The sequence below is a fragment of the Cyanistes caeruleus genome, chromosome 5, assembly GCF_971803275.1.
Source record: "Cyanistes caeruleus chromosome 5, bCyaCae1.hap1.1, whole genome shotgun sequence".
Lineage (NCBI taxonomy): Eukaryota > Metazoa > Chordata > Aves > Passeriformes > Paridae > Cyanistes > Cyanistes caeruleus.
Genome location: NC_141705.1, coordinates 47173378 through 47198340, shown reverse-complemented (window position 1 = coordinate 47198340; position 24963 = coordinate 47173378). Strand labels below are relative to the sequence as shown.

General features: G+C 36.8%; 1 protein-coding gene and 1 long non-coding RNA gene across 7 annotated transcripts in view; both read right to left on the bottom strand.

Annotated features, from left to right (window-relative positions):
- Window positions 1–6190: 6190 nt before the first annotated feature.
- LOC111928339 (uncharacterized) lies at window positions 6191–7359 on the bottom strand. Its single transcript, XR_002864030.2, has 2 exons — window positions 6994–7359; window positions 6191–6599 (listed from the first exon to the last, which is right to left on the bottom strand). It is a non-coding gene; the product is annotated as an uncharacterized LOC111928339 (long non-coding RNA).
- A 16419-nt stretch (window positions 7360–23778) lies between these two features.
- PAPSS1 (3'-phosphoadenosine 5'-phosphosulfate synthase 1) overlaps window positions 23779–24963 on the bottom strand; it is a 57394-nt gene continuing 56209 nt past the window's right edge. For all 6 annotated transcript variants that reach the window (XM_086887994.1, XM_086887991.1, XM_086887992.1 and 3 more), the window contains one exon: window positions 23779–24815. In XM_086887994.1, coding sequence (XP_086744120.1) covers window positions 24677–24815 — 139 coding nt within the window. In that variant the 3' untranslated portion in view covers window positions 23779–24676. The remainder of the gene's footprint in view (window positions 24816–24963) is intronic.

Here is a 24963-nt window from a genome sequence, read left to right as displayed (position 1 = left end):
ATGTCCAAGAGCAGAAAATTATAACCACTTTACCAGATAGGTAACATCTCCTCATATGACTTCATCAGTGGAACAAAGAAGAAAACATGAAAATGTTACAGAATCTACCTCAATCCCACAGGACATCAAGCAGAATTTAAGTTAATAGAAATCTGCATTTTTCAAACCCTACTGTAGATTCCTTTCACTGTGCTTATGTGTATTAAAGCAGGTACCAAGGAGATCTGCTTAGTTGTCTATTATACAAACAACATATAATTGTTTAATGCCTAAGCAGTTTTAACTCACTTTGAGAAGAGGTACTTTGCTTTTGGAATTTTGTTCATCATAAAACTGGACACTGGTTTAAAGAGATATGTTTCTTTTGAGTTTTACTGTCATTGTAGATTTCACCCCTTTTAAACCAGGTCCTATTTTTTCTGCCAAAATGTGCAATTATTTAAAAGGTAGAAGAGCCTGACTTAAACTTGTGTCCTCAGTACTGACTTCCCAAGGGGGGATCACAATTAGACACTGGAGGGTAATTAAACCAAAAACATTGCAGCAAGTGCTTGCTTATCTTGTCAGCAGGTGTATAACACAACTTTCCTCTCTGTCAGGAGCCCTTGAAGCTATGAAAAATTGGAACCTCCTGCTTCAGCTGATTGTTTGGCAAATTGTTCTTGTGATACATCTGAGTGCAGTTCTTTTGACTGCAGATAGAGATTATTTTTACAATATTTTTAAAACACAAACCACTGACAGATTTTTTTTTAAAGTAAAGTTTACTGTTGGTTAGTTGGGTGTCTTTATGCAAAGTCCATTCCAACAAAAAGAGCATAGTTTATTCCAACAGTTCTATCGGGACTGAATGGAAATAAAAATGATTCTTTGCTGAATTGCCAGTGATGCAAAACACTTCACTGAGGTCCATGCTCTGATTTAATCTTTCATTAATAAAATGGACTATCCAACCACAGTTTCCATTCTGATGCATGTTATTAAAAGGAAAACCTGTTAGAAACAACTCTGAAGTCCACATCAGAGATTAGAGGAGGAGATTTTTTAGTGTTGAGTTTAAACACAAAAGGTGTCCTATCCTCTGGTCCTCACTAAAAGGAACTTCAGTGGAAATTTTGTCTGAGAAAGCAGGATTGTAATTATTACTGCTGTTAGAATCCATAACAAGTTAAAAATAGTGAGGATTATCTGCCTTGTCTCAAACACTGACAACAAGATCTAGGACTTTCTGGGGCCATAGATAGTGTCATCAAATTTCTGAAGAGCACCTCAGTATCTGATAATCTTTCTGATCCTTTAATCTACTCTTCATGTCCTTTATTAATACCATGAAGTAATAATTATTAGGCCAACAGATTAGAAAGCAAAGTATCTGGGATTAATTCTGACCTTCAATCACTTGCTAGGCACCATCAGTAATTGACTTTTTTTCCTCTATTTCTCTCTCATTCAGTTCAACCATTAAGGAAAGTTAAGAACCATTTACCACACTTAAGTGTGTTTGTGTGGCAGGGTTCTACTTTTGCTCTGATCACCCCCATTGCATGGTTACACAGTGACACTTTTGGAGATGGCTCTGAATTTCCATCATGCTGTTTATGATTTTTTCTGCTTAAACATGAGGCCCATATTCCAACATGAGCCAGGGAAGACCTATGTCTAGGTACTGATATGATATTCAGAAATGATTCACACTAGATAGCCTTGTAAATTTGAGTCTAGAAAAGTAAAAAATTATCCATCGAGGAGCCAGAAATAGTACAGTCATTTATTCTCTGCATCAGTTTAGACAGAGATGTCTTTTAATTCAACTCCATTAAGACATGATTATTTGTATTATACCATTCACTACAGATACTGGAAGGTGGTGTTTGGCTTACAATAACACTTAACATTCAAATAGAGAGGAAAAGATTCCTTCTAGAGAAAGGATCAAGAGATAGATAATGCAAGGCTAGGAAAAATGAAACCAGAAGGAATTAGAAGCCTGTGAAGGTATGGATTCACCAAAAAGGCAGAAGCAATAGGTGTGCTAGAACAGAGAAGCACGAGGTCTCCAGGCCATGGAGAAGCTGAATCCCACTCAGCTGGACACCTCTGAAGAGTCAGGGTGCCTTGCTCCGGATCACACGGGAAGGAGGCAGCAAAGCCAGCGGCAGGGGTGCACCAATGACACCACACTGACTCAAGGCACCACACCAAGACACAGCCGAGCTCTGAACCATAAGAGAGAGCTTCTTTTGCAGGGTGAATTTACTATGCTTAGAATAAGAGCAGTGTACCAAAAAAACTGAGACGAGAAGCACGAGTGCTAGGACACAGATGCAGTTCCCCCCACCTCTGGCCTTGCAGCAGTTGTAACTGCAGTCAAAAAGTTTAGGGCTCTTTTGTTTTGGGACTTTAGTTTAGTTTAATTGGGGGTGGAGGTTGAAGGGGTGAGGGTGAGCTGTTAATTTATTTTTTAACTAATGCATCTGATCCAGAAGACTTCAAGCATTAAAAAGTACAAGAATTCAGTTCCAGACTACATATTTCCTATGCCAAAAATAAAAAAAAAATTAAAAAAAAATACTCATTATCAATGAGTAACCACATCAAACAAATAAACCACTGTAGAAGGTTACTCTAAGTTTTAAGACTGTCTCAAGTTTGTTAAATACCAAATTAGTACTATCCATGGTATTTTCCCAATTGTTTTATGTGAATACTTTCCAGGTTCCACCCAACATCAGGATCTGGCAAAGATATTGAAATGAAGCCAGAAGGACACTTTAATGCTCTTTCCAGCTTCCATTCAGCTTCTGGCATGCAACTTCTTCAGCTGTCTGTGGGAAGAGAAGGATAAATTGCCAGCAAAAAGAGCACAGGAATGACAGCAATTGGTCAAAGACAGCTCAACAAGGAGACCATTTATGACATTCAAAGCATCAGACAGAAGTGGAAAAGAAAAGCACATCCTAATGTGGCACAGTCACACTAGATGTGATCATTCTGATTTTACCTATTGTTCCGTAGCATGAACCTGCACAAGACCTAGGCATTTGGCTGTTTTGTGAAATGAATGTGTCCATAATTGACATTTTGAAGACACATTAGCAAAGGCCCATCTTAGATACATTCATGAAGCTGAATCTGCCTGGTATTTAGTGTTTTTTCAACCCTTGAGTTCATTGTCAGTCAAAAATCTCCAGTGCTGCTTTGGAGCAGATGCAAGAAGAGCAAGAAGGGCAGAGAATTTGGTTGAATACTGGTAGTAATCTGACACAGCTGCTTTGTAGCAGCTCATTAGTGGTTTCTGACTGCTCTAAGGAAAGTTGGTAGATATTTATTTGGAATGAACACATATGGGAACAATAGAATCATAAAAAAAAGGCTAAGAGAAAAATAAAATAATAAAACAATGTGCATACAGTTGTCCAACACAGTTGGGCTCGGGTACAAAATACACTTGATGTTCCCTTTCCTGTAAAAATAAGGATACAGGTGAAAGGAGTTATGTCTCAAGTACAGTGAGCTTATGGTGGAAAAGAAGTAGCAAAATATTCATTCCCTCTTGACTTACAAGTTCAAGAATCTCAGTTGTCCAACAGCATAGGTAAATCTTCCTCAAATCCAAGCTCCTTTTTCTGCCCACAAATCAAGATGGTAGTTTAATATCCTTTCTCCTTCTCCATGGAACTATGCCATGCCCTCTTGCAAGCTTTTCTTCACAGAAGAAGTTCATAACAAGAGAAACTGGATTTATGTCTAAACCTTGTGTGACAGACAAGATTATTATTTTCTTTTATTTTTTCTACATTTCATTGTTCCTCTAAGAATTAGGTGGACAACTTGAAGAGGGGTGTAAAAGACTGTGCTTGGCAGACACAAGGCAAGATTAGTGAAAGAAGGCCAGAGGGATTACAAGATGCAGCAGGACCAAGGGTTGCAGCACAAAACTTCATATAAGGGACAGAGGCACTGAATTGACAATGGTAGGGACAAGCCTGTTAAAACAGAGCAGACAGAAGAACTAAGAGGGAGTAGGAGCAGGGGAAAAGTTTAAACCTGTCATGCCTCTTCTTACCAACCATATTTCATTCACTCAAAAAGTTATTTACTTTATTTTTATTTTTATTACTTGGTTGAATTTTTTTTTTTTTATTTTATTGTAATTACACACTGCCTTCTTCTTAAAAGCATGTGAGACCATTTTATGGAAATCATAGGAGGTCTAAAGCAATCTTTTGTCACAAAGTGTGCTCTTACAGTTTTCAAGGATAACTTCCTTAAGTGTGAGAAAGGCTACAATGAAAAAACAATCAAGAGAATGTTGTTTTTCCTAGGTTTTTTCTGAAGTTCAATTTTTCTTATCTTTTTTTCCCGTCTGCAGATATAAATTAATGAAGAGATGGTAACTCTCATGGAACAGATGTTCCCTACAGCTGAGGAAGGTGAAGAAGTACAAAGATAAATATCTTTGTCAAATTACAGGATAGGGAGAGACTTCATCTAGATGTTTTTCCAAGACATGTCTCTCAAAATGTCCAGATTTTCTTCCATGGGTCAGTTTTAACATTGCAACACACAATTCACTTCAGAGCCATAAGATTTTTTTTTTTTCTAAATAAACACTTTTGTTCTTCCCTTTTCTCCCCCAGGGTTCATAGAATAATTCAGAAAGGACCTCTGAAGATCATCTGATTCCCTGTTCAAAGCAGGTTACTCAGAACCTTGTCCAGGTGAATTTTTAATATCCCTGAGGATGGATATTTCATCTCTCTCTGAACAACTATTTTAAATATTTGACTACCCCTTGATGTGAATATGATTTTTTCTAATACCTCACAATTTCATTTGTTGCCACTTGTGTCTGTTGCCTCTTAGTTCTTGCTATGTACTTTCAACCAAGTGTTTGTCACAAGGTCTCCCTTTAGCCTTCCCAAAGGCTGAATAAAGCCTGCTCTCTACTCTTGTGCTTCATGTGCTACAGGTCTCTAATGATACTGGTGACCCTCCCATGGGCTCATTCCAGTGCATGGCCACACTTGTTTCATATCCTCCTGCATGTTTCCTAGGAATCTCAGGTCCTTTTTTGGAATAGTTGTCACTTAACCTTAAAGCAGGGGAAAAAAAAAAAAAATCATCTTAGGTGGGCACTCTTGTGAAAGATCTACTGCTCTTCTTTGGCAGGGTCTTAGAGTCCTATCAGTCCTCTCCCTGAAAAGCTTCTGTCTGGTCTGAAATTGTGGAAAGATGATTGGGCAAAGATACAAAGAGTCTCAAAAATGCCCTTAGAATACAGAAACTACAATTGCAGCTCTCCTGCATGTGTTATTTGGGTTATTCTACCATAAACTTGCATGACAAGTAATGAATCTAAAGTAATTTCATTTGTTTCATTTACAAATAACTTTGGGCTGAAAAAAAAACTATTTAAAATGTTGATTCAAAAGGTCAGCTAACCAATACTTATTGTAGCCAAGGGACTTTTAGCTTACATAATACCAAGACACAGGAAGAATTTACAAAGAAACTCTTTTGACAGAAAGGCCTTCTGGGGAAAAGATTATGCTGTCCTCATCATACACTTAAAAAAAAAATTACCTATTATTAATTAAAATATTTAAGCAACCTTTACAATGTATTTGTTAAACATTTTCATGTTTCATGTTGAACATTTACATTCCTGTGTTCACTCACTCAAGTTTCCATGTCATAGATAAGTCTTCCCAGAGTTAACTAGCATAAAAAACTATGATACTTGTAGTAAAACTAATGGAGCCAGGTGGTGTTTATATGAACCTTTGACCTCCTCCCACAACTGTACCTAGCACTGCTTATCAAGATTAATCAAATCACCACCTCAGGCCTTGTCCTGGGGGTAAACAACAGTACACTTTTCTTCCAGGTATGGAAAGAAAACAGAGGAATTCAAAAAGTTGATAAATCAGAAATGTACTTTGCATTTGTTTTTCATCACAGGATGCCTTATTGGCATTTTCTTATCTTGCCATGTTTTCTTCTTGTGTGATACTTAAAGGCTGTAAGGTCTGGAAGCAGACTGCTTCCCATTTAAGTGTAATGCACAGAGTTCATTTCAGCAGGCATGTGCAATGTACTCCAGCAATAAAACAGCCACTGAGACCTCCGAGATTCTTATCACACTCAATAATGGAATTCAATAACTGCACACTTTGTACAATAAGACTTTAAGAAGTTATTTTCATTTCAGTCAATTTAAAAGCATCAATAGGTATGACAGCCCACACATCTGAATGGACTCCCCAGTATACTGAATACAGAGAAGAGGTACTTTAAGTTCTTGTACATCATAAATACACCATAGTTTATCTGGATTTTTAGAGAAATTTTACATAGATTTTTCTTCTCTTACATATTTTAGACATTTTATATGTATCTTAAGACTCCACATTTTTAAGATGACAGAGAGTAGTCCGTAGCAAAATAAGTTTCTTTTTCAGAATTAACAGCACTTTCAAACATCCTCAGTATTCTGCTCAGTACAGTTGGTACCAATCCATGTGTGAGACAACTGTCTCCTGGTGACACCAAAATCCATTCTTCAGAACCCTCAGGATTTCGATAAAGGGCTGTAACTGAGGAAATATTCAAATTACAGTGTTAGGCTAGCCATGGAAATGCTTCAGTGTCTTGTAAATAATGCTTTCAATAAAAAAAAAAATATAAGGAAAAAAAAAAAAGCTTTTGGTTTGCTCAATCTGGAAAGGTATTCTGACCATGGCAAAGACAGGAGTTATTTTATTACTCATCTGTTTTGCACCTACTGCTCTCTGTAATAATAATAATATCACACTGGCACAACAGAGCAAATAAATCCCAATGTTTTTATATAAATGTTTACTTTCCACACATTTTCCTACCACCAGATAACAGTGCCCTGGGTAGGGGCTGGACCATGTGGCTACAGCAACTCTACTATTCCAAAAGACCCACAGATGGGTTATTCCTTCTGAAAGAGAAGTACCTTACCATGAGGCAGAAGAGGTAAGAACTTGCACACACACTCAGTTTCCAGGGGCCAGCTTGCTCTCTCTGCAGGAAGATCCCTCCACCACCAGTTTGTGAGTTTGCACCACTGACCTCTGTGAGTGGATCAATGCTTTGGTTTTGAAAACACTCTGTAACAGACGTTGTCAAACAGCAGTTCCACAGAAAACCATTAGTAAGAACAGTATGTTAAGAGGAGGTTGACACTATTTGATATAAAACACTCAAGGATTTTTATCGTTTTTTCAGCCACAATGAAGAATCACTTAGAGTTTATGAGCGAGAATTTTCCAAAAATGAAGAGTTCCAACCCTCTCCAAGTAACAAAACAACACAGCACTCAGAACTGGAAGCTGACATGATAAATTTCAGCTGGGTAAAATTAGAAATGCCTCACATGTGGGAGCTTTGGAATTGAATTTGCCTGGAAAAAATGCTAAAATTCTAGGTACAAACACTTGTTTTAAGAGGTTTTAAAGTACCTCACTATCACAGACATTTATTTTCAATGCTTTACAAACTACAGTGAGCCTGAATTTTCTGTTCAAGGCTTGTATTCATACTTTGTTACAAGAAACACCCATTTTCCTAAACTATTTTTGTGGGATTATTTTGTTTGATTGGCTTGGTTTTTTTTTTTAATTTGCAATTACATTTTCTGTTAGGATTAGGTAAACATCCAACCTTTGCTTTCCATCTTCATACATTTCTTGCTGAAAAATCAAAGCGTGCCTCTCCCTGGTTCTCTTCTTTCTCTGATATTCACAGGCAATGGTTGCTGACAACAGTCACTGGAAATCCACAAAACATACAGGTGACAGCTTTCAAGCACAAAGGCAAGGCAGTGTATTAGAACCATCCACACATGTGCATTTCACACCTGCCAAACAGAAATGTACAACGGATATTACTGTTTAATAATATGCACATTTTCAAACATCTAACGAGCCATTACCAACAATGGTGGGTATCAAAAATTTAAACTTACCAATGGTAAGCAGCATTACCTTTTGAATGAAAAAGAGCTAAAACACAGAGCTAGCAGTTTTAACTGTGAAATGAGTTCTCACTAGAACTGTCTGCTGTTTATGATTTACATATTCCAAGAGTTTTTCTGCAATGAAGCCACAAAACCACCAGGCATTTACCCCTATTGGCTTTTCTGGAGTTCATAGATGCATAATCAGGAAATAAGTTGTCCCACTTTTTACATCAGTATCCTGCTTATGCTCCCCTCAGCCTTATAGGGAAGAAAAATTTGGTCATATCTCAAAGTTGCTGCAAGCCTTGTTCCTTTGTCACTGCAGTCAGAGTGACAAATGCAATCTTGAAACTTCTCATTCAGGACGAATTTTAGTAGAGATGGATATTTTCTGCAGAGTCCTTCCTGTGGATCAGCTCTATGCCATTGTATAGCTCCTCCTCATACCTACAGTATTTCACCTGGATTCACCTACATCAAGCCTTGTTTTGTCTAAAGCACCTTTCAAAGGCTTGTGGCCTTTTTATGAAACAAGAGAAAAAGGTATTATCTCTATGTAGTCTGTTTCAACTCATAATCATGCTAACTACAAAATACATTCCTCTTTCTCATTTTAGTTTCTTTGACCAACACAGCATGCTGGTGCTGAGTTTCTCTCTAAATCAGGATCTCTGTTCCTTCCCAACTTTAACATAATTTGGGCACTACTCAGTTTATTTTTGAATTAATTGAATGAATTATGGAGCATTTAAAATGTACTTCCATAAAATGTTTGCCAGTTTTAAATTTCTTTCTATCATACTTTTATTATTTTTTTTGTATTTTTCTTTACTTTGCTAACCTATGACAGAATCTAATACCAGTCTTCATGGTTCTGCAGAACACCAGAATGCCACACCCCATCCTAAACAGGCTGCTGGTGCCTGTTCATAGCAGTTAAGAGCTGAAGCAAGCAATAGTCACACTGCAAATAAAGTTGCAACGTTTTTCTCACTACAACACAATAATAGCTTTTACTGATCACACTCTACAGCATTTGCATGTTATATTGATCATCATTCACTATTTGAACCACAGTGCTTATGAGGCAAAAAAAACCCAAACAGATAAAAAAAAAAATCCAACAACATAAACCCATAAAATGAGCTTCACTGTGCTTGGAAACTATCAATTATGAAATGCCAAGGACTACCAAAGAGTCATTTTCTGAAACATAAGAATCTTGCGTTTTGTCATTGCTCTGTGGAGAAGGAAGGTCAGCTTTATTTTTTAGAAGGCAAAAATCTAATCCAGGGCTATGAAATAAATTACTAGAACTCATAGTTTTGCCTTACAGAAAAACCACCTTCCAAGGCTCACCTTGTAAGTTACATTTCATTTATTCTAAGAAGTGTATCTCTCCCAGCCTCTTTATGAAGCTACAAATGTCTTGATAATAATATCAGTTAAATGACAAACTAGAGCAATGGTGTTTAAAAAAGAAACCCAAAACACCACACTTCTCAATTTCCCTCCCTGTATTTTTTAGCAATAGAAATCAAATTAATATCTTTTAATCAGTTCCATATTCTTTGCCTTGAGCAATACAGGTGCCCAAAATGCAGATGAAATTTAGAGTTCATACATACTTTCAGAGGTCATGTGTTTTGGGGTTGTTCCTTTCTTCTCCTTTCTAGTAATCTAAAAGACCCTTGGCTATAAATTGCTCCTTCTAGCAACCACATGCCAGGATTTTGCTGGCTATTTTTATTCATTAATACCAGCTGCCTCACAGTGCCTGGATGTAACAGCAAAAATATGTATATATGTTTTAACCATATGGTAAAAACTGATGAAGACCTTTTATGTAGGATAATCCATATACCCAGAGTATATGAATCTCTTATGCAAAGGCCAGACTAAAAGGCCTGTTCTCCACTTGAACCTTCAAGGACTCACATCACTACAAGTTTCTGAGCCAAATCCAAAAGTGCCTGTTTCTAATGCTCCCCTGAAGTCAGAAGAGAAACTCCTGCTTCCATCAGTATGTATTTTCTGCTCAAGTGGTGAGCAGAAACTTCTGTTTGGGGTAGATTTTACTATTGCACTTAAAGATAAAAAGGCATGGGCTTCCTTCTAACAACCATTTGTCATGCTACACTTTGGTTCCAAAAGTGTTCTGTTGCCATCATTGCTAAACAAATAAGGTTTACTTTGAGATTATCTAATATCAAAGTTTACCACATAGATAAAAATTAAAATAGATGAGATAGTTGCAAAAATAATATATTCAAAGCACAAGTTCTAATAATCTGAAGTATTAAATAGACTCAAGGACATTAAATGCTAGCACATAATCAAATACAGAATGCTTTACTTCAGCTCATAATAGGTTTGCACAAAATAACAAGCTTTGTACCTCTTAACCACAATAGTCCTGAACACAGAGTCATAGGAGCACATCAGAACAAAATGCAAAAAATCAAACTAGAGAGGCAAATGTGACTGACAGAAGAGTAACAAAACAAGATGATGAAAAAGTAACGGATGGGTTTAGTCAGAAATACTAGCTGGTTCTTTAGATAAATTAATTCCTGAAAACTATATTGATTTCTTTTTCAAAACGTTACAGACTATTCTTCATGTCTTTTTTTTTCATTACAATTTCCATTATTTTCAATTCGTGACATTTTTATTACATAACAATAGAACAGGATTTTTATTGGGGGTTTTTTTGTATGCACAAGTGCATATATTCATGAGTTTTCCTTCATATCAGTCTCCCATTTCCTCCTTTACTACTGCTTCCAGGTATAAAACATTTCTAGTTATATAGCCAAGATAATCTCCAGCATAGGAGAAAAGGACAATCCAGCCCTATGAAATCTTGAGCATTCATTTGAGCTGCAGCTTAATTTAAAAACCAGACATGGAGAAAACCCTTGTATCATCTGGGAGATGATTTCTTCAAAATTTTCCATTTCTAAGCATGGGACAAAGTTATACCTACTCAAAAGGTCAGTTATGGAATCATCAGACCCTTAAGGTTGGAAAATATGTCCAAGATCATCAAGTCCAACTTTTGACTGAACACCACCATGACAACCAAACCATAGGTCTAAGTGCCACGCCCAGTTGTTTATCAAACACTTCCAGGAATAGTGACTCCACCACTTCCCTTGGCAGCCATTCCAATACTTGACAACCCTTTCAGTGGATAAATTCCTGCAGAATTCCTCTGTGTTATAGACTAGAATTACTCTCTTTAAATGACATCAAACTGAATTATAACAAATGATTAAATGAAAGTTAACTGTAAGCGTTTTCCTCACTATAGTCTCAGTGAATATCATGCTAATTCAAACCAGGATTCTTCTACTCAGTGTAAAAGAGGAAAAAGTGCTAAGAGCTTTGCTTGAGGCCTTTATGAAATTCTGAACAATACTAAAACCTAATAGTGGTGAAAGTTTTTTTACTTTTGGCTTAGCAGGAAAGCTTTTCTTGGTGATATTATCTATTCTCTCTGTGTCATTGAACGTGCATCATGAAGTTACAACGAACTATTGCAAACCCACACTGAGTGTGCTTCTCTGAGCTGGGATAATGCTATCTTGAATCCTAAAAATTTTCCCTTATGTGTCAAATGGTGGCTTTGCTCTTTAGTAGCCATATGAAGAGGCCTAAGAGATTTGTCAAGGTAACTTTGACAACTGAAGTGAGTAACCTGAAAGTGCTTACAATAATATTCTGCATAACCCCTTAATGTCCAAGAAACATTCCAACCCTGGAAAAGGTACTGCTTACCCTTCCTCACTGATTTTCATACAGCTGGTTTGCAATACTCCAAGCTTAGTTGTCTACCAAATATCTTTTTCCCAACTGTTAGCAAAGAATGACAGGATCTGAAAATTAATGTTATACTGTTTCTGCCAGAGGCTATGGCATCCATCCTCTGCACAAAATAACTAGACTAACCAACCACTTGACTGATTAAGCAATATGGCATCCAGCTCATTTTTCCATAGCTGTATTAGCCTGCAATCCCAACAGGGATAATCAAGTGGCTTTGTCACTGAAGAAAACAGATGAATCTCCAGAGAAACATATGTTGTGGTTAAGACACTTTCTCTCTTTTCCCATCTATCTCTCTCCCTCTATCTCTCTACATGAATACATAAACACTTAAAAATACCTTGGTATTCCTTGAATGGGAGCAACATTGAAGAAAAAAAATATCCCACTCAATTTTCACTTCATAAAAAAGAAAAATATTACACTCAGAGCTTTTATTGTAAGAGAAGGCCTCTTGTATTTCTCAGGACGTGATTCTTACTAAATAACACTTAGCACTAGAACTCTATAGAACTAATTCTGCAAGCCAAAAAGCATCAGGAACAAACTCTTGAGCACAAATTAGGATAAAACTTGTCTAGTAACAGGATTTCACCATACTGAGTACATCTTTCTCACCCATCAGGCATCTCGTCCTGTGGAAACTGACCGGCATACCTAGTGAACTTTTCTAGTAAATGAGAAAAACATCACAACATGAAAAAATTAATGCAAATGTAGTTTGAAAAATAAATTGTTTCTAAAATTGAAATGGTTAAACCACAAGCAAAATAGTTTGGTTCATGGGTGATAACTGTATTTTAGTAGGAATCTAGAGAAACCAATTAACCAAAATTGACAGAAGTTAGATTTGACAAGTTCTTCTGAGAAGCAATGAAAAGCCCTTTCAAACTTCAGAAAGATGAATCTAGTCTAATATTATCCTCCTCATGCTCTGACAAAATAGAACCCTATAAAACTACATACCCTAAAAATGAAAATGCAAATTCTTTTGTTTAAGACTTACAATGAGAAAAAAAATTATTAATTTAATTCATTATTTTCTTTATGACAGAAGTACCCTAATGTCATTACACTAAATGCATGCTTCTGTCAGAAGAAAATTAAACAAAACACAAAAAAGCACACATCTGATATCTCCTTCTTCAGAAGATAAAATGGCGAGTAAAAAGGACCATGTTTCAAAAGTCCTGCTCAGATAAATATGACACTTCATGGCTGTCTCCACAAAACAGAGCTTAAATAAGCCTGTAATTAAAACCTATTCAGTTCCTGCTTTTTTATTTGGGCAAAAGATCAGAGCAAATGTAAATAAGCATGTCACATATGAACAGCAGGTCTGGCTGGTATTTAATTTTGAGGATGACTGATACAGTTGTGCTTATTCAGCAGAACTTTGCAAAGAGAAGATTTTTGTTCTTCTACATGTATTTACAGAGAATGTTCAATTTTACAAACTAAGACAGAAAGGGAAGTAGAAATCCCTCAGCAGCCACTAAGTTTTCAACAATATTTTAATCCTCCAATTAAATCACTCTAATATACAAGAGAGCAAGGCTTGTTCAGCAGTGTCAGGAAAAGATCAAGTACTGACTCCTGCAGTGAAACCACAATGCACTTTCTTTGCACTTACAGAATTACTTTTCCAGAGACAAGATTCACCTCTGAACATAAGAGGGCATCTGCCAGCAATGACTGCCACAGAAAGAAAGTTCAAATAGCTTGAAAGTCTACCAAGGCAAGAACATGCTTAAACAGCTGTTCCCATAGTAGCCTGTTTTCACAGAAACCTACATAGCATTTTGCACTTCACCCATTAAATTAATCCCAGAGCATGAATGTTAAGGGCAGATTGTTGTTAGCCCATTGGGAATGACATCTTCTAATTAGTGCAAGGTCAACAGCCCTCAGAGAAGCTCTGACAGAGCCCAGAGACAGCTCATGTGTAATAACCATCAACGTGCAGATTAAGTTTTATTTTCTGTCTGGGTTGAAAACAGTCATGGTACCAGAGACAAAGGAAAAATCTGAAACATTAAGAAACTTAACACTTTACAAGTGCACTTTTCCATCCTCCTACAATTTAAAAGTCTTATTAATTAAAACAAATTTAGTAGCTCTTGGATAACTGAAAATCAGTTTAAAAACAAAAAATGGTGATAGTCAGCTCTTTGAACAAGCTTAATCTTTCAGCTTTTATGCAATCAGCTCTTTAATAAAGAAATCTGATTAGGACCAGTATCAGTGAAAACACTAAATTTCTTTAGTATTTTGTCTGTATTGATTTGAAACTTATTTGTTCTCCTATTTCCTGCACTCACTTCAGGATTGGCACATTTCTACTTGGGGAAGAGCTGGCTTCTCTTTTGCTCTTTGTCTCCAATGAAGCCTGTAAAAAAATAAAGTCTTTTTGACTATTCCCCAGGTTTTGCATCAGTACCATGGATGCTGTTAGAATAGTTCTGTGAAGACTTTGCAAATGAAGAACTAGTAGATACAGCTTGATTTTTCATATTGGAAACAAAAAGGTTTTCCTCATTACCATGATTGTTTCTCATTTTACCTTGAAACACTAAGGAATCACGGCCTTAATGTCAGATCAGTAGCAAACAAGTTTTAATCTCTTTGATCTGTGTTGCTCATCAGAGAAGTATTAGAGAGAACAAAATATAGAACAATTAAGAGATGAGGTCAAAAGATGAAATATGTATTATTTAGAGACATTAAAAGGTAATTCAGAGCTCCTCACTTTCTTCAGTTCAACTGCTTCCATGTCATTTGGGTTTGTACTGTGTTTCCTCATTTTTAAAGAGAAACCACTCTGATTGTTGTACCAACAAAAGGAATATAACATGGCAAGAATAAGGAAACGACAAATAAATGCAGTGTTCTGCTTCCAGATCTGGCACAAGTTCTGTCAGCAAGCTTCACCCGTGCATTGCCACTTGGTGTTCCACAGACAGAATCTTTTATAACTAAAGCTAGAAGCAATGGAATTAGAGCAGTCACAAGTATTGCAGCTGTCTTTACTACGTGGCCACATCAAAAGAGCAGTTTCTGCCAAGTACAGAAATATTCCAGGATATCTGGAGCTAAAGCTGTTCCAATCTTCAGAGCCTGTGTGAAGAAGCAAAGTTTTATTTGGTTTGTTTGGGAGGGAAATACCTTTCTTTACAGTAGCTTCTATGACACTATTTTGTATTTGTAACTTAAACAGCACTGGTAGCACACCAGTACTTGAGCTATTGCTGGATATTGTGTGCATTTGCTGTTTCTCAGCAACTAGGTTGTTGACAGGAAGCTGTGACATAAAAAGCAGCAGCAGAAGCAAAAAGAGACAGTGAATTAGGACATTTTGGTTTATACTACAGTAACTTGTTTTCAGATACACATATATGACAAGGGAGAGGGGGAAACCACATGCCCAAAACCACAGACCACAAAAAACATGCTCCAGAAATAATAAAAATAGCAAAGCTCACTGAAAAGCATGCTCAGAAAACCCAAAAATTCTAGCTGTGAGAGAGATTCAGCATCTGCCACAGTTAGGAAACAGCTGAGCCCAAAGAGAAGCAGCTCCTGGAGCCCCAGAGTGATAGCTAGAGTCCAGGTAAAAACAAAGTTTGAAAGGCCAAGGCCACCAGGTCCAATATCAATAATCTCAAAGCAATCAAAATTAAGGCACAACCACATGGCAGAAAATGCTTGCTTTTTTAAAGAGAAAGGCAAAGAGAAGAACATTAATACTCTACATGATTTCTTCTTACACAGACACAACATATTGTGTAGGCAAGACTATTCTAGATGAACATTCTACCAGACAAATAGTGCTATTTGCTTTGGCTATAACTCAATAGGTAGTGCACAAGACAACCAATCCCAGAATTCAGGGTCTCGGTTCCTCTTCACAAACATGCTAACCTCTCAAATACTGTCTACTTAACTCATAATATATATTTTTTAATTCTTTTTTCTTTGAATGCATCTGTACTTTGCAATTTTACATAGGCAGAATTAATGAAAACTCATTAACTGTTCTTGTAGAGCAATGGTTTTAAACTTGTGAGCTGCACTTCCCAGAAAAGCTCACAGACTACCATTAAAAGATGACAGGCTGAATAATGTTTACTAAAACAAACAAAACCCCCCCAAAATAAAACCCAAAACCACATCTGTAACAGTCAGAAAACAAAACAATCAAAAAAATACTGCATGTTCCTTTTATATTGACCCTGACCAAAACCAGAAACTCCATTGTCAGAGAACACTCTCCAGTTCTTTCTCTTAGTTTGCACAGCTGACTGATGAAACTGTAAACTGCATGAGTTCCCTTCTAAATTGCAATGCTTCCCTTGGAACAACTGAGCTAAGAAAATTTTCAGCCTGAAACAATGATAGTAACCTGTAAGAAAAGGAAGAAAAAGATTCAAGAGGAGAATGTACGCTGCTAGAATATTGTGTGGATGTACGGTGTTTCGTTAAAACTGCACACGAAGATGGAGCAGACATTGAAAATTCCACAGGAATCATGAAATGCATAATAAATTCATACTGCAAAAAATCCTCTTCGATGTTGGAATTCTTGACTTTAGTGGTAGTCTCCCTGGGGAGTATACACAGTCACAAAACTCTGGATTTTAGTGGGCAGACCTTAATTTGTACTGATCATTCTGTAAGCTGCATTTCTGTCTTTATTTGTCTTGTTAAGATAAGTCTGTTTCTTTGAAAAACCCAATTGTGTCACATTTTTAAAAAATAGTGGCTTATTCCTTTTCTGTCAAAATAAAAGCTCCAACATTCTGTTGCAGACTGAGCTCAGGAGGCTCTCAGTAGAGTCAGATTCATTTTTTCACAGGCAGAATGATCTTTCTTCAAATTCACACTGATGAACATCAAACATGTCTTCTGTATTTAAAGTGAGAAAGTCAACATGGAAAAGAACCTAATTCCTTAGCACTAGCTTCAAGGTCCACAGACATGTAGGATAACAATCAAACCAAGAGTGCAGAGAGAAGCTGAATATTCTTTCATTGTTATGTAGGAAAACCTCAAATGAGAAATTATTGCATATAGGTGAAAAAAGTCAATTATTTATGTCTAAATGAAACCATGAATTTTCTTGTTTGAAGCTGTTTAGTGCAGGGTTGGTCTAGATTGACCAGGATTTGCAGTTCTTTTCCAATTCTCATTCAACAAGTTTAGAAACTGAAGACGATGCAAATGGCTGAATAAGAGAGAAAACACATTGGTCTCCCCTGTCAAGGGGGGACACTTGCATAAATCAGGACTTTCATGTTTGATTTTTCAAGCACATTAAAAAATTGCACATGTTTTAGGCAGAACATGCTGAACCTTAATTGTGATTATAGAAAAGGCACAATGTTCTTTTGAAGTTGTGCTGGTTGCTCTCACTAAACCAGCAGGGGGGTTGGGGGCAGACTCAGCCAGGACAGCTGACCCCAACCAATCCAAGGAATATCCCACACCGTATGCCAGCATGCTTAGCATAAAATGCTGGAGAAAGAAAAAAGAATGAGGTTTACATTCACAATGATCTTGTTTTTCTTCCCAAGAACCTATTACACAGGATGGATTCCTGCTTTCCTGGGGATGGCTGAACACCTGCCTGCCCATAAGCAGCAGTGTACGAAATCCTCATTTTCTTTGCTTGTGTGTGTGGCTTTTGCTTTACCTATTAAACTGTCTTTATCTCAACACATGAATTTTCTCACTTTTACCCTTCTGATTCTCTCCCCCATCCGGACATGGGGAGAGTGAGTGAGCAGCTGTGTGGGGTTTAGTTGCCAGCTGGGGTTAAACCACATATTACAAGATGTGGGTTTTTATTGTCAGTGCTTGAAAAAGGTTATCCTGGAATTCTCTACCACCAAATCAGCATCTTTAAATACATTTTTCTCTTGCCCATAAAGTATTTGACAAGAAATCCTCACAAAACAAATGAATCCCTGAACCAAAGGCTAATATGAAAAAGGAAAGGATTCGAGTTGTTTTAATAGTTGATGAAAATTCACCAATCTCTACATGAGACTGATGTTTAGAAGGCAACTTCTTTATACAGAAGGGAAGATGATCAAACTATAATAAGCAAAATAGCCAAGAATATTTATAAAGAAAAACTTTAAAACTTAAATGTTCTTTGCAAATCTATTTCATGGTAGAGGTCAGAAGTGCTCATGTATTTAAAAATACTCACAGCAAATCAGAAAAACTACAAAGAATCACTGCTATTCTGAACGTCTCTAACTACCAAGTAAGGAATACACATTTTCTGTTTTCAGAAAGGAGTATTTTTCCTTGAAGAAATTAGGAACAAAGGAGTTATAAATAACTGTCTCTAATGAAGAAGTGTCAATAATAGTTAGCATTTTGCACTGTATTTATGATGTTGGCTCTGATGGCATGTTTATTGCTCTGCTGTCACATAGTATGATAGGAAATTTTTGCTCATCTAACTATAACACTGTATCTTTCAGACAGTTTATATTTAAACTAGGATGCAGTAATAACACTAAACTTTTTCCTAGTGGAAAGTTAAACATGAACTTGTCTCATGATTGTATTCATTGTCTGGAAACAATTGAATCAAATCACTAAAATATTGTTTTTCACAGGTCATAGATGAACTATAAACAAGGCAGAACTCAATAACACATGAGCAATCCTGCAAATAACCTTCCATTGACTAATCAACTACAGTTTTCCATTATACAGCAGGCAGCCCATTTGAACCCAATCTTTAAGGGTAAAGGAGTTTCTTCTGCTTCAACTTAAGCCTTTGAGAAAGCTGTCAATGAAATCAAATTAAGAAAACAAAAGCCTAAATAATTTCTCATTCTCTAAGGAGTACTGCTGAAGTCAGAGAAATGTTCACATGTTAAAAGTAGGTTTGTCCTGAAAAAGCTGTCATGTTTTATAATAAATAAAATGTATTGACCATGTTCAGGGAACATTAACACATGGATACTGGTGTCTCTCACCTGTCTCATTGCAATTGTTGCAATAAACTTTACTATCAATCATCAGAAAAACACTTGATTTAGACCACAACAATTCAGGCACAAGTCATCTGGGTAGAAAGCCTGGAGATCTGCAGGTGCTCAGCAAAATATAAAAACTGACAGATTGGACTGAAAGGTTTGGGGTTTTTTTACATGCACCATAATTGCTGTTACAAGATGAAAATAAATGGATATTGCCAAAATATTTGTATTCTTCTCATATGTTGAAATTTAGAGGGATGAACATAGGACTCCATGGAAAAACCAGCTTTGCTTGCAGAGGATAAAAGCAAGATGTGGGCACTATTTCCAGCCCACTAAAGTTTATACTGTAACTGGTATTTTTTCCACATTTTATACATAGACAGTTATCAACCTTCAAAGCATTGTGTAGATGGATTTTAACATGAAGGTCGGGTGACTACTCTTATACTGGATCCAAGGCTACTTGAGTTTTATGGCATATAAAATCTCTGTACTCTCTGTTTAAAGTTGGAACCACTAACAGTCCAGATGTGGCTTTAAAGCTGTGTTTTCTAGTTTTCAGTATAGTTTCCCCCTCAACTTCAAAATTATATCAAGATGAGGTTTCTAGGGCAAACAGTTCTGGAAATACTGAATGTATGATTCTGGCTCATGAGCATGTATAACCTCCATAGAGAAGAAAAAAGTGATTTTAATAAAGACTAAATAATGAAAAGGGATACAGGTAAAAATAAAAAAAAAATAATTCCACAAGAATAGACACAAGGCTTGCAGAAGAAACAAAGGAACCCCTCCAATGGACACTTCAAAAGCCTAGTAAAAATCCAGCTATATTCATAAGCAAAGTTTTTTGTGAATGAAAAAGCTAATTTAAAAGAGGTACTGGTATTCCAGCCCTCAGGGTTTCTTCAAGGTCAAAACACAAATGAGCAGAAACCTCTGCACAGTCACCCTTAAAATCACATGTTTGCCTGGCACTTGTTTGGCTGCTGTCAAGGACCTCCTATATCCATCAAATTGGCCATTGAAGGCTTTAAATTTCCCCTTAGCAGCCTATCTTCTCAGCTCCATCTGTAAAAAACTAGGCATGGGCTGGAGGGGGTGGGAAATGGAAGCAGTCACTCTTCAGTAGCATTTAAGTCAAGAATTTTTGATTTAAATCAAGAAGCTTCAAAGACCAATTCAAAAAGATAAACCAAATACTTATTCTGAGCTATCAGTTGCTTGCATTGCAGCCTTTAATTTGGCCAACTCATTCCAGGCTAAAGTCTCTGGTTTTTTACAGGTGATGCTGAAGGGATTCTATGTCAGGATTGAGTAGAATACCATCTCTACATGTTTTTACAAACATTCTAACACCACAGTAAATCTCATTCCTACAGACATACATGCAAAGTTAGATGAAGATTCAGTTTCCATCTTCTTTTTTTCCCTATCAATTCTCCCATATTAAGTGAAGGATTAGTTTTACCTTTCCCTGTCTTTGGAGAGATGGTGCCATAGATGAAGTAACAGATCTTCTGACTCACAGGGAAGCAGAGATGAGAGGGTTTTTTCCTGTGTTCCTACAGTCCCTGGCATGATAACTTTGGTTCGTGACTAGAGATAAAAGGAATGCTGAAAGTCACACACACACACACACACACTTGTTGAAGCTGTCCGCATTTACAGGGAAGGGGTTCAGTATGCTGGTTAGCACCTTTAAACTGTTGGGAAGGGAAAATAATCTAGACTACACCATTAATATTTGTTTAGGATGCTCAAAGTAACTTTTTCTAGCATGGAAAGACAGTAAGTTTAATGCTTTGAATGACCCACCTATGAAACTTCTTTAAATTAAGGAAATACGAAATGAAAGAGAGATTCAAATTCAGGCAAATTACAGTATTGGCTACATAGGTCATGTTAGCCATGTCTATTTCCACAACCACAATGCCAGGACAGACTCTCATTTCCCTCCCTTTCTGATTTCTATTGCATTGTTCCAGATGTAGAAGATTGATTAGCTCCAAACTGCATCTGAAAAACAACCTGGGACCTAGTCTGCATTTTTCATTTTGCTTCTCTGATGCATTACTGAGTTGCTAATGTTCAGATTCCCTATGGAAAGACAAAAATCAGAGAGAAGTCAGCATCCTCAGCATTTTTCTGCTATTTTTACATCACAACCTGTAGATCTTTATGTGAAAAGTTACCCTGAATATTCATGTTCGTAAAAAAAAAATGGCATAAAAGAACTTGCAAGGAAGAAAATGAATTCTCGGTCATGAGGTCCTTTAGAAAAAGTTTCCATTTTCTTACGTTGCTCATGGGAACTGCAGGAATTATTTCACCTAGGAGATGTAGAAATTTTTTACCATTTATTTAACCCTAAGGATTAGGATAACCTCAACCTACCTTGTTCATCTTGTAATTTGAAAAGCTGACTGTGTTTGTATCACCCACGCAGATCAATTGTGTTACCATTTTCATAGATCACATGCCCAATACATCAGAATGATCCTCTGGAAGAGAATAATCATCTTGAGACTGTACAAAAAGTACAGGATAATTGCCATAAAATATCCTGTACAACAGTAGTAGGTGAAGAACCATTTATAAGGTAAATCTATGTAGCAGCAGAAAATATGAGGCAGGGGGAACACTTTTTGACATTTCTGATCTTAATGAGCAGAGTAAAACTTCTCTTGACTGTTAAATAACCTTTAGAATGATGACATGCTTGGGAGTTTGATTTTGCTGTCTTTGTAACAACACACCTATACAACTGTTTAGATTCATGATTCCTGTACAGACCAGTATGTCCCCCTGAAAACTCAGCTTCTGAGCTTGCTGACATAGTTTCTAAAGAACTTTCCCAGGACAGTAAATACAGATTTGTGTACACTAAACATAGATATGTGTACATTCCTTCTGTTAAACGTCTTTTGATCTCCCACGGCCATTGCAGTTGGGAAAGTGTTATCCTGACTATCCAGTCTCTGGCTGTGGTCAGAAACCTATAAATCCTGGGAGAAGAAATAAAGTGCTCTCTTTCCTTCATCATATCTTGAGCTGCAGCCGTGTGACTTATTTCATGTCCAACAGTGACACCGGTATTTTCCCAGTTGAAAAATAAAAGATTGTTTTAGGAAATGAAGAAGCGAGACAAAGTAGCTTTTTATTTTTCCAGCTGTAAAGTTAGGTCCTGCTTACATTGATCAAATGTCATCCTATCAAATGTAATCCTGAGCATAGGTAGGTCCCTACCTCCGTATGAGATCAGAGTGATCCATGGATCACATTACTTCTGTTGCATGACATGTCCTGAGGTCATTGTTCCTTGGTGCCAGAGCAGCGGTGGGAAGGCACATGTTTGGTGCAACAACCCTCACCTCCTTAGTCCTGCTGCTGCCTTCTGGAGGACACGTAATTGCTGTCTCCAGAAGCACCTCAAATGCCATGGCACCCTTAATGAAATTGATCCTACTGTTGAAAACAGAATGCTAGGACTTGTCCACTGATAATGCTATCCACTGAGAGAAGGCAGGGAAAAGCTAGAGAGACACTGGCAAAAAGAATATTATTTTGGTATGGTAGCTTTTTCTTGTATGTATGGCTTCCTTCTTAAAGAAGGCAGCTGTAGTCAGGAGGAAATATTTGAACTCAACGGTGAAAACTCATACAGTTCAGGAAAACATTGTTGTGTAGAGCAAGTCCTGCCTACAAATTGATCAGATGCTTCTGTTCCCCATTAGCATGCTGGGAATGCTGTGGCTTTAAGTTCACAAAAGCCTGTAGCTTCTTTAATACAGAGCCCTGCAAGAAATGCTTTGCAGAAGCACTATAACAACAACATGGGTGACATCAAGAAAACTAGACCTGCTAGTTATCACTGTATTAATTTGCTTGAAGGCATTCCTGCTTCTAAATTACTGTCACAGGATGATTCAAATTCACGTTCATCACTCCCATTTATTTTCCAGGCTTCATACAGCATTTTAAAAACATTAAATTCTGTAGGCATTCACCTGTGTTTGCTATTCTATCAAAATATTATCTTTCATCACAGCTAGCAAAAGAATCAAACCTGACAACAAAGAGTTCAAACTACAACTTCCAACAACAAACCCCATTTAGCAGCTGCCAAATCTAGTTCACCTTCATAGTTAAACTTGAAGTTTTGCAGGAACAGCTGCACATAGATGAATGGACTCCTTCTTCTGGATTTTATACATCCTAAATATTGATACAATCTAAAAAGAAAGTCAAGTTTGAAGAAAATCTGTTCAGTGATTCTGAAGAAATAAGCTTGACACTAGTAAAACAGCCTCAAGTAATTGTTGTGGTTTTCTAATAAACAACCCTCTTATTTTTTGCCCAATTCCACCTTAGTGTCTATCAGGGGAAAGAATTCCACTAAAAGATACATTCTACATCTCTTCAGAGCCAGGAAGAAAAGAGGTCAGTCTCAAAGAATTTGTCTTTGCTACTGTGAACGAGTAAACAAAGACTGCAAGTAGCATTCATCCCATTCATTACACTGATCCCCTCATCACCTTCCTGGCATCCAAAAAATCCAGATGAAGACATGCTTCATCCAGTATCAACATTCTAACAAAAATTCTGAGCTGGTTCTTCCTACATACACTGTTTAACAAGAAAAAAAGCAAGTTTCTGTGGCAAGGATATGAGGTAGTTTCTAGCTACAAGAGGTCATGACTGTTCCACTGATTACCTGCAAATCCACTGATTACCTTGAAAAGACACGGAGAAGTCAGTGTTACTTCACAGTTGAATAAATGTTTTACTTTTCATTTCTCATGTTTATTCAGGATTTTTGAAGAATCCTAAAAGAATATATGCTTTGTCTTTAAAGGAAGCAAAGCTGACTCACAAGACTACTCTTTGGAGACTTTGAAAAATAGACAGAAAACTAATATCTGAACTAAGCATTTTTACCACAGAAAATGCCAAAATCTAAAGATCTTCTTTATTTTTCTCGCAGTAATTAAACATGAAATTAAGTTTGGGCTATCATGCTTTTAAAAAAGTTGTAGTAGGCTGATTAAGTACATCTGGAATCAAAAACCAGCAAGTTACATCAAATGAAATTAAACATACCCTACTATGGCAGCAAGTATATACAACAGCAATATGAATTTGTTAACAATTCAAAGTGAAAAGTAGGTATTTTCTTTTATTCATTACTTAGCCATCTTTACAGGTCCACAGCAGAAGAGAATCACCATACAACTCAATAAACTCCAAAATTAAACAAAGAAAGCAAAATTTTAATTATGCTACATAAAAAAAAAACTTCTGCTTTTTGATTACATGTAGAGAGAAATAAATTTTAAGTGCTTCTGGAGATGATAATGATGAGATAAAGATGAAGATACTTTTACAGATGATTTTAAACATTCTTTACTTTTTTGATTTATAGATAATCCATCCATAGTTAAGGGATTAACTGTTACATTTTCTCCTACTAAACTAAACGAAACTACTAAAACCAGACACTACCCAGCAGCTTAAATAACATATGAAAAAGCTGCATCTATTTAACAACTGCAGAACTCAGGACAGAGGCAATAAAATATAAAAAATTACAAGAGTTAAAAATCCTACTGCAAGAATATTAACTGTAATAAAAGAGAAGACATTAAAACCAGCAGCTAGTTAGGTGCCAGGACATAATAGAACCCATAAGGGCAGGCAAAGAATGATGCTAAGTTAGGAAGAAAGAGTCTGTTTTCAGAGAACTTCCTGACAGACACCACAACAAAGCAACATGAATGGTGACTGTGTGGTCCCTTTCTCGTAAATAAATCAGGCGTCAAAGGTTGATCTGCAGTTAATAAGAGGCCTAAGCCTTCTCCAAGGATTTGTAGTATTCTGTCAGCACAGTCCAAGCCTTCGGAGCCATGAAGCCTTCCGGCGGGTTTTGTCCTTCTCGAGCCAGCTTACGCATGCGGGTCCCCGATATAAAATCAAAGTCTTCATGGCTGACAGAGTAGGGGTGGAGGAAAAGAGGGAGAAAGAAGAACACATTTTAAAAGCAGGCAAAGTTGCTTGTATTCCTTCTACTTTCTTGATACTTCATACATTATTTTTTTTTCTTGGGATTATAATGCTGTATAGCAGCTGTCATTT